Source organism: Maniola jurtina, chromosome 15, assembly GCF_905333055.1.
Source record: "Maniola jurtina chromosome 15, ilManJurt1.1, whole genome shotgun sequence".
Lineage (NCBI taxonomy): Eukaryota > Metazoa > Arthropoda > Insecta > Lepidoptera > Nymphalidae > Maniola > Maniola jurtina.
The window spans coordinates 12,882,059-12,895,666 of NC_060043.1; the positions used below are offsets into that span (position 1 = coordinate 12,882,059).

General features: G+C 35.4%; 1 protein-coding gene across 1 annotated transcript in view; it reads right to left on the minus strand.

Moving 5' to 3' along the window:
• Positions 1 to 2,299: 2,299 nt before the first annotated feature.
• Positions 2,300 to 13,608, minus strand: part of LOC123872738 — a 114,428-nt gene continuing 103,119 nt past the window's right edge. Inside the window, exon 2 of the mRNA XM_045917251.1 lies at positions 2,300 to 3,536. Within this exon, the coding sequence (XP_045773207.1) occupies positions 3,479 to 3,536 (58 nt within the window). The 3' untranslated portion in view covers positions 2,300 to 3,478. The remainder of the gene's footprint in view (positions 3,537 to 13,608) is intronic.

Genomic DNA, 13,608 nt, shown 5'->3' on the forward strand with positions numbered 1-13,608 from the left:
GGCGCCTATCGCAACCGTAAACTTAGCTAATGATCGCAGTATAAGGTAGGTATTCCATTAGACTTTATAAAAAACTAATACATTTTATTTCCATTCGTTCCAACTTCCATTCCACGACCAGCATTAGCCGTAGAGTCAATGACTTGTGTGTGCAATTAAAAAAACATTAAGGCAGTTGCTAGGTACCTACAGCCTAGTCAGTGGATCTGGTACAGCCATATAAAGTAACTGGGTTACCAACAGAGATAATGGGAAAATTGATTTGAAAACTAAGCTATTTTAAAGCTATCAAGAGCTTTAATAGTTCTTGGAAATATTTTTCAATCGTTTACTTACGTAAGTGTCCTACAGAGACAGGCAGCACAGCTGTCAGTTACAGTCTTTGCCTATAGGTACTTAGGTACTTTAATGTTAGTTTTTTAAAAGTCTTGGTTGTGCAAAATGTTGAATGGGTAGAAAAAATTATATTTCGTCACTTAGGTACCTACATATTTCCTATCGTAAGAATTTTTTGACTAACATTGACATATTAGCTAACAGCTTTTTGACTTTAGTCATCTTTTTTTTATATTTTACTGTTAAATACCGAAGAGTACCTACCTAGTCTTAATTTACTTATTGCTTATTTCACACATACCTACTACTTACAAGTCTTCATGAAAAACTGATCTGTTCGGTTTGACAAAAAAAAATTGACTGACCCTTCATTGTCTTCTAATTTTTAACCCCCGACCCAAAAAAAGGGGTGCTATAAGTTTGACGTTTGTATCTGTCTATCTGTCTGTGGCATCGCAGCTACTAAACTAATGAACCGATTTTAATTTGGTTTTTTTTTTGTTTGAAACTTGGCTTGATCAAGAGTGTTCTTAGCTATAATCCAAGAAAATCGGTTGAGCTGTTTGAAAGTTATCAGCTCTTTTCTAGTTGCTGTAACCTTCACTTGTCGGGGGTGTTATAAATTTTTAATTTACACTTGTTATTGAAGTTTTTTTTACAGTCCTTTCTTACAATATTGTACTTATCTTACTACTCGACCTATTTAATTTTCGACTACCATTTTAGAATGTAAGTCACCATTAGAAGTTCACTCTGCCATTAGCTATCAAAACTTTGGATACTAACTCGATAAACTAGATAACTAAGTACCTTTTAAAACCTTTAGGTAAATACTATGCCACGGCAGAATATCGAGGTTAAGTGCCGACCTTTAATTTCAGCATTTAACAGCACTTTGTTAGTGACATTAAACACTGACATATGAATTCTCATTCCAACGGGGTTAACAGTCAACTCAGTGCGCCCGTATTGCACTAGGTATAATCTATCGGGCGCATAGCAGTGCAGTTCCCAAGTTCGTTAGATCTATTGTGTATCCATTAGACATAATAATATGATATTAAATTGATAATGATTTTTCGAAAGCTTCATCAGCTTTAGCTTTAAGTTTACGTAATTAATTATTTATCATTTCATGAATAATTATTATCTGCCAAATTCAACAATTTACTGTCAAAAAGTGTACATACAAATCAAATATAATCAAAATATAATATAATAACATCAAAAAGTGATTCATAATTTGAATTTGACCATATTGTATCTACATACGCAAAATATTCAACATAATATACTCGTAGCTGCGTTCGCGTTACGGTATTGAAGCCATTACATTGTGGGCTGAGATATTTCACTGGTCTATAAAAGTTACTCAATAAGAAATTAGCTGTGCTCTGAAATATGTAGGTAGGTCGCTCGTCTGCAGATACATAGCTACAGAGACTAAAATTGAAAAATGGAGCTGTAACGATTTACATTTACGCCGATTTTTAGGTCTGAAAATCTTAAAAAATATTTTTTGGAAGTCATTTGGCAGCATAAAGCCAAGTCCACACGTCGCGTTATGATGACGACTACGACAAGGCGACGACACGGGGAGCTAACGACATCGGACGGATCAATTCGTTCACTACAGGGCGGGTGGTGCGGGGGAAAACGAACCTTATTGTTATATAATATTTGATTCTGACCGACAATAATTTACTTAGGTACGTCAATGATAATAGGGTGACCATTATTAATATAATTAGTAAAATTAATAAGATATTTACTGCCTTGTTTATATTGGTAAAGTTGTGTAGTGTGTTATCTAATCATTCCTTTTTTAAGTATTCATATTGCACGTTATCTCATAGCATAATTAGTATTTTTCGGGTCTTTACGATATTTTTTGAACAATTCCGAACATGAGACGATTTTCTAGTTTATTAATAAAAATTAGTATATTGATAAATATTTGCACATGGATTCCCACAACTTTTACCAATGTAAACCGAGCGTTAAAAATAGTTAAATTGTAACACGTTTTATATCAAAATATAATATTTTATATCTCTAAGTCGCGAAACGAGACATGCCACGTGTCGCAACATAACTATGCACAGAAATCATAGCCTCTATTTAGAAAATATTACACAGACAAATAATTTCCTAGTTAACTTAGTGTTAAGAGTGAATGACGGCTTGGATTTGGACTGCAAGTCGACTTCAAAACAGTAGTTTGAATGCGAATATACGTCTTGATATAACTGTATTGCGACTGAAAACCGATTGTGCAGTACGCGTGCAATCGGCGTGAGGTTCACACTATGTGCAAAATTGCATATCAACTTCACTAAAATTTCTAACTGCAATTTTATTGCAGTCTAAATACATTCCATCTGTCTGTCTTCACACTAAGGGCCAATTTTTAACCAACCAATGTATTTTTCAACTCTTAAAATTGACGCTTTGACAGATTTTTTTGTGAGAATCTGTCAAAATATTAAATTAATACATAGTTAGTCAGTGAAAGTACATTTGGCGATTGAAAATTTGGTTCATAAGTTAAATCATTCATACATACACCAATTATATTATTCTGTCCGTTTTACGTCACTCGTACATTTTGAAATTTAAAAAAAAAAATCAACACAGATGCTAAATATAATAAATATAATATCAAGGCGATAGGTACTGAAACACAACTAAAGTACTTAATTAATGTCTTTATACCAAATAGTTCTAGAACCTTTGGAAAATTAACATGTCTTTTTGAACGTCTAGTCACTCACGATATTTTGTTATGTAGAACCTAGGGGACAAAGGTATAAATTAGGTAGAATGCTGCACTTTAGCCTTAATATTGAGACACCTTAATAACTATAACTGAAATAACTATGTTGATCAGTGGAACCTCCTTGGCTAGAACCTTTGAGCTATTTGTAATTTTTTAGCGTTAGACTACTATTATAGTCAGTGCTTTGGCTCAGTAATCTACACATTGATTGATATATGCAGCATTCTCTAACCTACAGCATTGTCCACCTAGATCGTACGTTAGTGTTCCAGCGTGACTGGGCCCGGTACCCCCTCCCCCCACTCCCCCCTCAGCGTCCCCGCGGCGCTAGTGCGCAGGCGGCTGCCCGCGCGGCGCTCGTGGTCAGTCCCCGGTCGCGGTCACAGTGGTCCAACTCCATGGACTGTTGTAGGATTTTTGACTGGAAAGAAAGAGAAAAGATACTGTTAGACAAGGTGGAGAGGTATTTACTAAACAGAAAGTTACTAAGGATATCAGACGGTTCATCTGGAGTGGATGGACACTCGAGTGATTGTCTCATTTTGTTGGTCACTTTTGATTCATTTTCTATTCAGACGATTCATATCGAGTGATCTTTGGGAAATGAAAGAGAGAAATGTACAAAAATGAACCGATTAATATCAACATCAGAAACATCTTTAATGACATAAATATCAAATTTTACGCCATGAAATTTGAAAGTTGCTAGTTGTTAACAAGCGACGAATAACTATTTAAAATAAATGGTAAATTGAAATAAAATAGTGCCATCTAGGTAACTTAGTTGAGTTAATTAATCAAAATACAATTAGTCTAAGCACAAGAAGTTTCCTTGAACTCTTAAATAGGTGCTCTCGATTGAAATTGATGTCCTTAGTAAAATTTATAAGTATTAAGGTACTTATTCAAGGATATTTTATGGAATTTAATAAAAAAGAGACCATTTCCGAAGTAAAGTTGACTCATAATTTTTGTCCTAAAATATTCACTACCAAGATGGTATTCCTACATTTATATATAATATATTTATCATCTTTTTATACCTATCAAATTTTTCTTAAATACATATTTTATCTTCAAACGCTAAAGGTAAATAAATAAGTTTTTGTTTAAGTACCTTTAAGATAAATCAGCTTTGAAAGCAAATCAGTTTAAACTGCTTTGCCTAATCTAGCTTCCAGACTTGTACTTATTTATCTTTGCCGAGCTAATCTAGCCTGCTGAAGCGAAAAGTTTATTTAGACGCTCTGTCAACATTGTTCTGCATTAATTTTATCTCGTAGATACAATATTGGTATAAAGATAACAAAGTAGTACTGTGTGAATTGGGGAGATAAATATAATTTCCGATGGAACTATAGCGTTTACTGAAATACCTAATTGAAAGAGGAATTGTTATTTTTCTAGAATATGTTCATAAATCATTTTATTCTAAATGTAGATTGGTAAAATGAACAAAAATAACAGAACAATACAATAAAATCCCGTTTTAATCCCCATAGTAAAAAATCCCGTCCCCATAGTAAAAAACAAAATAATACCATACCATAGTCACCTATCCCATTTTAATGTAAACATAATATGCAAACATATTGAAAATTATATGTATAGATTGGGCGCACGGCCGTGTTTACACCAAGTTATAATGCTAATAAATACTTACTAAATTATATTTTTTCAAAGTACATTTTGCATTCCATTACACAATCATATAATAAAATTATTTCTGTATTCGTAAGTATCTAACAATTGAGCATTATCACTATACCGGTAATAAGGAACAACTGAGATCATTACTATTAGAGTTTAGTGAAATTAAGTGTGAAATAACTACTTTACACAAAGTAAATTAACATGATTTAGAAATTTGTGTTTGGCCACTTCATACGGCCTGAATTACATAGCGAAAGAACCAACAAAGAGATTAACGGAAACTTTCAAAAGCAGACTCTTGAATAGTATTGTAAAGTGTTCTCAACGAACAAACGTTGAAACTTCGTATTCACTTTGAATTTAAATTAAGTCTATCTCGAGGATTAGCAAACAGGCTAAGATAAACAGAGTTTTCTTTAAGGCTTCTAAAGAGTCTGCCGTCAGTGTTTGCTTACGGTACAAGTAGATGTTGCTATGGATTATATTTCCATGGAAAAATAAACTTTAAATGTTACGCTTTTAGTGTCGGATTGCAATGTCGAAAAACAATAACTAATTAGAATCAAATTACTTCTCTATGACTTTGAGATACTTCTTCTTGGTTGAAAACTAAGACGCCAAAAAGTGAACCTCAAAATAATAGGTAATCGTTTTTAAAGAGACTAAAAAGTACAATATCTACCTACACATAGCTACAAGATAGCATTCAAATGTCGTTTCAATTTTTGAAGGATAGAGACTAGAGACTCAATTTTAAAAATATATCAATTATTTGAAAAAGGTAATAAAACAATTAAAGACTTACGCGTTTAATCTACTTAAAGTGTGATCAACAAAATTAACATTATTAAAACTTTTATGTTGTATAAACGTTACACTTTTTTCCTTAATCATATAAAAAGCTGTTAAAAGCCTAGTACACATTGCCCTAATGCACTCGGCCAATGTATTCGGTGAACGTGTACAGGTGGACCACTTGGTGCTGGCCGGCTTGCCTACCCTTTTTCTCTTATTGTTTATGTATGTCTTATGTCTAGAGCGTAATTGTATAAGTTTACTTAATTGAATAAAAATATTTCAATTTTATTTTATTGGTGTTTGTATTTTTTCGCTTGGTGTACAATAAATCATATTATTACATTGATTCATTTCATTCATTCATAGCCTCAATTGAAGGATATGATCAAACCTCACCCTTAACATAAGCTATTAGCTAGCTAGTTCAAGTTATATACCACAATACAGCTAGCACAAACAGCGTGTAGAAATCGGCGGACACTCGCCGAACGCGTTTGGCTAATGTGCACATGTCCCATAAGGCGTACGTGTGATGGATTCTGAGATCAACGCACGCGCACTTGACCCACTTACTTGAACGAGTGGTTATGAATTATTTACCAAATGAATTGCAACTCGCACGCAACATTTTGCAAGTTTTAAATACAGTAATTACTTGCTCACGTGCGGCGACTGTGCTAGCGGTTTATTACTCAATTTTGACTTTTTTGTGGAACTTACAAAAAGTAGAACGGACTTGGACGTGGTGATAATGCTGGAGTTTTCCTGACACCTAACGGCTTTTTAAACATATAAAAACACACAGTTTTAGGAAAAGTTGTATTGTAAGATTTCAGCGGTGAAATGCATTTTTGTTACTTAAAGGATTACAAATAGGTAATTTGGGTTCTGACGTCAGCAAATCATTTTAAACATACATGTGTATGGTACAAGTATACAAGATACACTTAAAAAAATGGACAAAATGTGTTAATTTTTAGGATTTTAGTAATGAACTTGGCCATTATTTTCCCACCTGTGTGTTATTTTATTTTATGATGTATAATTATTATTTTCCCGGCATCAAAGGCGCACGGTAGAGCGGTAAAATGTATAGGCCAAGTTATTTTACCTTTCTGTCTTGCGTTCCATTCATTTAGAAATGGGTGTAGCTATTATTTGACAGTTTAAAAAACTCAATTGTATCTACAAATTATTAAATGATATTAATAAATGAAAAGTTTAAATATTACATAATTGCAACATTAACATGTAGTTCCATCTGCTTTTTATTTTTGTTGGACCTATTCTTCTTTCTTAACAACAACCCCTATCGCTGCCAAGGGTTGCTTCAAGGATCGCTGGTAGAAATATTTTAGAGAGACAAGACCCTATCCACTTCTTGTCTTTTTTTTTTACTATTACAAATGGTACAAACAAAAAAAAACATTATCCAAGAATTTTGTCAAGCACAATAACCAAAACAATGAAAGTAACTAAAGAGGAAATACGTAATGAGTTAACACAGCCTAATTCGACCACAGAAGTACAGTTAAGTGGTGAGTTCTCCGTCCCCGCCCGCATTGTGCCCGCACCTTGCGCTTACGCGGAGCCCGAGAGGTGTCATATTCTAGAGGAGGTGATGTCCTTAACATGTCTCGTCAACAAGAAAACTAGCAGGGCGGTTCCGATCAATCAATCAATCATCATTTAGTATTTGCTCTTTCTCTTCTTTTTTACAGTCGTATTCCTTTATTGCTGAGGGTCGTGACTCCTTTCCATTAATCACGTAATGGCAGGAGTTCTCTTGGTATAATAATGCGATGGGTTCCCAGATCCTTCCGCATACAACTCACTAAGAGAATGAAACGATTTTTAGGTATTTACAGTTATTATCAGATGTTGGTGATTATGGTAGTTATTTGCTCTAAATGTAGGTTAACAATGGTATTACAATTATTTATGTAGTATCACCACATTTGCCATACAATTCCGCGCAAATATTTTAAATAGTCTCTGTCACGGCGCAAACGTGCACCCACATAAGCTATGCTTTTTTGACGCTTTATATTGTTGGTTGGTGGTTTGCATCTCTACGGTCAACAACTCAATGGACGAGACAGCTATAACTCGCCGCAGTAGAAATCATCGAGCGACGCGTAAAAACGCTAATGGGGGAATATTTTTACTGCTCTCAGTCAATTTGCTTTTTGTTATCGGCTATGCGAAAAACGTTAATCGTCGAGCCTCTTCACACGTGACAACTTGTCGGACGCGGACCGCTTGTGTTGGCAAACAACTTATCCTACACAACTCGCACCTAAGGAACAACCATATCATTAGGTAGGTATGCGATGATAAAATGTTTTGACGAAGAAAATTTCTACTCCATTTGTGTTTTCCAACACCAGTTGTCCGATAAGAAGATATTACTTAAAAACCGACCAAGTGCGAGTCAGACTCGCGCACTGAGGGTCCCGTACTCGGGTATTTTTCCAACATTTGCACGATAAATCAAAAACTATTATACATAAAAATAAATAAAAATCTGTTTTAGAATGTACAGGTAGAGCCCTTTGATATGATACCCCACGTGGTATAGTTATCTTACTTTGAAAATTGAAACACATTTTAATTTTTTTTAATGATGTAACCACGAATTCGCGGTTTTCAGATTTATTCCTGTACTTGTGCTATAATACCTAACTACCTGCCTTTACGACAGACAGACAACAAAGTGATCCTATAAGGGTTCCGTTTTTCCTTTTGACGTACGGAACCTAAAAACGGTGATAACCTAGTGGTTAAAACATCGTCAATCTCCGTTGTAACTTGTACATTACAATATTTTGCCTACTTTGCCAGCAGTCAGCGCCCAACTAGCTGGCATGTCTATAACTATATTTTGTTATCATCTGGTATCTGAAAAACGTCTGGTGATTCGATCTCTTTCTGAATAAACAATTACGTGCGTTTCGACGCTTGCTTTTTGTCCTTTATTAGTTTAACTGTGGGAATGAGTGTATTCGATTAACTCATCAATTCATTCTCGCGAGGACAGTTGTCCATTGGCTATAATATTTAGTCCGATGGGACGGCATTCCGACACTACTGGAGAGAGATCAGGCGTAGCACCAACGGCTCTGCCTTCAAAAGTGTAGCACCCAATAACTTTTTGGCCTGACCCAGAACGTCATGATTCGCAGTGGAAGAAGCTAGCCTTCAAACCAACGAGTGTGAGGATAGAAAGTGCACTTGTGTTAGTGCATACACTTATGCGCTATAATATCTCCTGCTTTATTTGCTGATCTCCGCAGAGATTAGCTGCTATGGCTGACATTCTCTCCGGAGAGCGTCAGTAGATAATATTTAACAACCACGATAAAGTAAATAAAATCACAACCCTTCTATTTGGCTATGCCGTAGTCGGGTAAAAAGTACATTAGCACTCATGCACTGATTTTCGGCACTCAGAATCACTCAGCTAACACTGGAGAGAGCCATGCTTGAATTAATTTTTGGCACTCATTAGTCATTCATTCCGAGCGACGAGTCACTCAACGGATGTCGGAGATAGCCATGCTTGAAGTGCTTCAATGATATGTGAATCTGAAGTAACCATAGGCACACGGCATATAACACAAAAAATGGACTAGGTAAGTGAACAACACAGAAAAGAGGAGATCCTCAGAAAACCCGACATATTATGTCAGTTGAGCTTAACTGAAGATTAAGAATTGGTCTCCGTTATGGTCGGAGCATGGCGCAGACTTAGACTAAGTTTAGCTAGATCAATGGGCACTTAGCTCGAAAACCTTATAAAAGTTGGGTCCCAACTCCCAATATGCTGGAATGTCAATCCTACACTGGAATGGAATGCGTAGCGTTGAGAGATATTTGCTGGACGAAATATCTCAAGCGTTCACTAGGAGTCAGAGAATTATTACATATTTCAGAAATATTTACCTAAAAGCGTATACTCTAACCTGCAAAGGATTGTATGTACCTTTCTAAGACATTAATATTATGTTGGTTAGCTAATGACGGTTTGACTTCGTCTATGGTGGCGTTTGCTGGCGCGCGTGTTGCGACTTTTTGGAGTGTTTTTTTGTTAGAAGTGGCCGGTTTTTGTGTTCTGCTGGTGTGTTATTGCTGGTGGAACTGACTGGGAAGCGCTCTAAAGGGGTGCCGCGTGTATGTCGGCGGGCGCCGGCACAGACGAAGTCCATACTTATACATATAGTTTTCCTTACTTGTAAATAACTACAAACTTGACATTGGCTAATCAGTGTAAAGCCAGACGAGAGAAAAAAAATGACGGTTTTGACTGTATCAGCAGAACTACAAATGGATAGAGTTTTTCAAAAAGCGTGTCATTCTGGAGAAATCCGGGACAGTTGGTTATCCCAGCTGTAACGGTTGTGATCGATGTGTATCAGTGACCAGCGTGGGGGCATGGGGGCCATCGATCACTGAGTTCGACACGGTTCAAATCATCCCATCCTACACCACAGTGCATAACCATTATTCTAGAGACGAGTGTTTATGTGCAGATGACAGGCAATAATCAATCTATCTATAATACCTATCCCTACCTATTACAAATACGACAAATGGAAGTATGTCTGTCTGTCTACCTTTTCAAGGCCTTCAAAGACATCATGGAAACGGACATAAGTTATCTTCTAATCGGAAAAATTAACGAGTTCTCACTTCCCACAAATATACTTCAAAGTCTTTGGTGTCCACAAGATTTCTAAAAACCTAAATCTTTGCGGATGCAATTTTGGGTTACATATTTTAAAATATATATATATAAGGAGAAACTGATTGAATGATATCAGCCAACGTACCTGCAGCTCAAACTGCTGTAGAAACTTAAGATACCTACCTAGGTATTATTGCATGTAGATTTTTATTATAACGAAGACTAAGAAAGAATTTTCTAAAATTCTATTCGAGCGAAGATTGGGCGTTTGCTAGTGTGGGTGTGAGCTATTGTTTTTCCAGCTATGTTGCTGTAACTCGATTCGTTTACCTACTTAGTATAGGTAAGCAATTATTAGATTTCCTTTCCAATGGTGTGATTTTAACATCAACACAGCGAAGTATAGTGTTAGCAAACACAGTAAAGCATAGTAATTATAATTCGTATTGGACACGTCTTTCTAATTAGCAATTGATATTAGTTATTTGATAAGTGTGAGAAGTAGGCGCAGAACTTTTAGTTGACTAGTTAACTGATGAAAATGTTTTTTCATTTCTAATTATTATCATTCTTTCAATTTCTTTAGGATTTTTATAAAGCATTAGGTTTTAACAAAGTGAATAAAAAAATACGTTTTGAAAACTGTAGCCAGAGGAAAGAATTATTTATTAAAAAATTTTTTTTGATAAAAACCGACTTTAGTAACCACAAGGACCAAAAATGAAAAAATCATTTAATTCATTACCGAATATGTTATGTATACAAGAGTTAATGTAGTTCTATAATAATATTTTTTGGAGCTGGTAAAAAACATACAGTCGAACTGAGAACCTCCTCCTTTTTTTTAAGTCGGTTAAAAAGGAAGAACTTTGCTATATCTACTCAACTCAGTCTACACTCAAAATTATTTTAGGCTGATTTTTATCGAAAAATAAACTTAAACTGAGAAATAAATTTGAAGTTTTGACACTTTTTGTATTGGAAATCTGTCGTAGTGCCAAATTTATTCGTTAGATACAGTGTATTTGGAAATTCACAACATAACCCGAAAAATTACAACGGAATTGGAACTCAAGGAACGTCAAGCCTTTACGACAAAATAACAATATGGCCTCATTACAATATTTGAAAACATTTAAGACTTGTTTACAGTAAGGTTCTGTTTCCATAGATATAAGGTAACGCTTCAGGAATTGCATCTAAAACAGCATTATCTATTGAATTTTTAAATTGAAAAAATATATTTAAACTTACCCGAACTTGGCCCATTTTTTGTATGCATATTATATCTATTTTCCAATTATTTTTTATCGCACGATTTTTTTGTGAAAACTTGGTCTGACCTCCTCTATGCGCTTAGATTCTAATATTCTAAGATCCAATCGTACTAGGAAGACCTTGAAATGTAGGCTAGAAACCTACTGTGTTTCAAATACCTATGAACTTGTCAAACTTCTAGATTTTAATATTATTCCCCTATAATATGTCCATGATATTTTTAAAAAGTTCTAAAGTACTAGTAGGTACTAGTTAAAAACTTTGAAACCTATTCGGAGTGTCCCGGTTCGATCCTATAACGCACTTCTAACTTTTTACCCGACTCCGGCAAAGCCAAGAGGAAGGGTTATGATTTTAGCTATGTATGTATGTATGTAGGTTTGTGTATTCCACCGTAGCGCCTGAGCCGATTTTGATGGATGAGGGTGATTGATGGATGGAAATGGGTGTCAATCGATTCGTTATTAAGGTCCGGGTGACATAGGCTACATTTTATACGAAAAAAAATCGACCTAACAGATGTTTTATCCAAAAATGTGGGGGTCTCCAAAAATTGTTTTACTATGAGTTATGAGTGGGATATCAAATGAAAGAGGATTTGGAGTTCATAAATATAAATAAAGTAAGATATTAAAATACACCGAGCGACATAACAAGAAGTTTATACGTAGTATATCTATCGCTATTTTCTTATCCAGCAATGCACGGGAATTCGATTGCTTTGAAAAGAGCAACAGCCGAGTTTCTTGCTGGTTCTTCTCGGTAGGAAAGGCATTCCGAACCAGTGGTAGATGCTCTTGACGATTCAAAACAAGGTACTTGTAAAAGTCTAATTGAATAAAAATATTTTGAATTTTGAATTTTATCTGCAGTTCGCGGGTAGTAGTCGGATTTGAGTGCTGTATAACTTTATCTTGTTATTATCGCCTGGTTGAAATGATAGTATAGCTTGTGTTGGAGGAGCGGAATTAACTAAGAAGGTCGAATAACTTCGGTGGCATTTCACGTTATAGCCATAACAAAGTCGAGCCCTCCTGCGCTCAGGCTCAATGCTCTAGTACGAGTGTGCACATCTCGATAACGTTGGTACATTTCGAGTATCGAATAAGAATAAGAATAAGAAGTGTTTATTTGCTAGAATATGGTATAATATACGAGTACATTGGTCTTAAATATTATGTGGAAACGCATATTCTGCCGAGCATGGCGTGGAAAATACAGGAACTTCAGAGTAAAATGGAACTACTAAAGGATGTTATTTTAAAGTTATTTATTACAAGACAATGCCGCGAATTCGTCCGCGTGGATTCTTCTGTTTAAAATTCGCGTGCAAACTTTACATTTTACAGGATAAAAGTATCCTATATCCATTTCCAGATTACAGGCTCTCTCAGTATCAAATTTCATCAAGATCATCGATTTAACAGTTGAATTGTAAAAAAAACCCGCATTCAAATTGGTCAAGCCAGACGAGAAATAATCGCATAAATAGACCTCACCTACATACATTAAAGTCGAATCAAAAATCTTCTTTTTTAGATTTTTTGAATCGGTTAAAATGGTAACACTTTGACTTTAATGCATTTGTGTGGAGCATGTATACTTTAGTACGGAGTAGGTACTTAGTAATACATTTGTAATATTACTTGGTATGGATCAAATATGGATTCTGTTGGTCCAACACTCGAAATCTATCATCGTCGACGAGACTTGAGCCGCTTAAACTCGTCCTAAGCCTAGGGCTCGGCAAATACCGAAGAGTTAAACGCACGGTTCAAATCATCGCTTGCTTATTACCTTTGAGAGAGCATTGACCCCGTCTCGAGAGGTGTTTACTTCATAGTTTCTAACTTATTTCTTACTTAGGTTAAGGTATGGGTAGGTAGTTTATTAGTCTTTTCCTGTTTTGCTCGCGGTAAGGTCCTAGATAGGTACCTAGATTTGATTTTGACGACCTCGTGACGCTGTGGTCTTATCAGGCGAAGATCCCGGGTTTGATTCGCGGTAAGGGCAATTTGGAATTTTATAATTTCTAAATTTCCTCTGGTCTGGTCTGGTCTAGGCTACGTTGTACGGT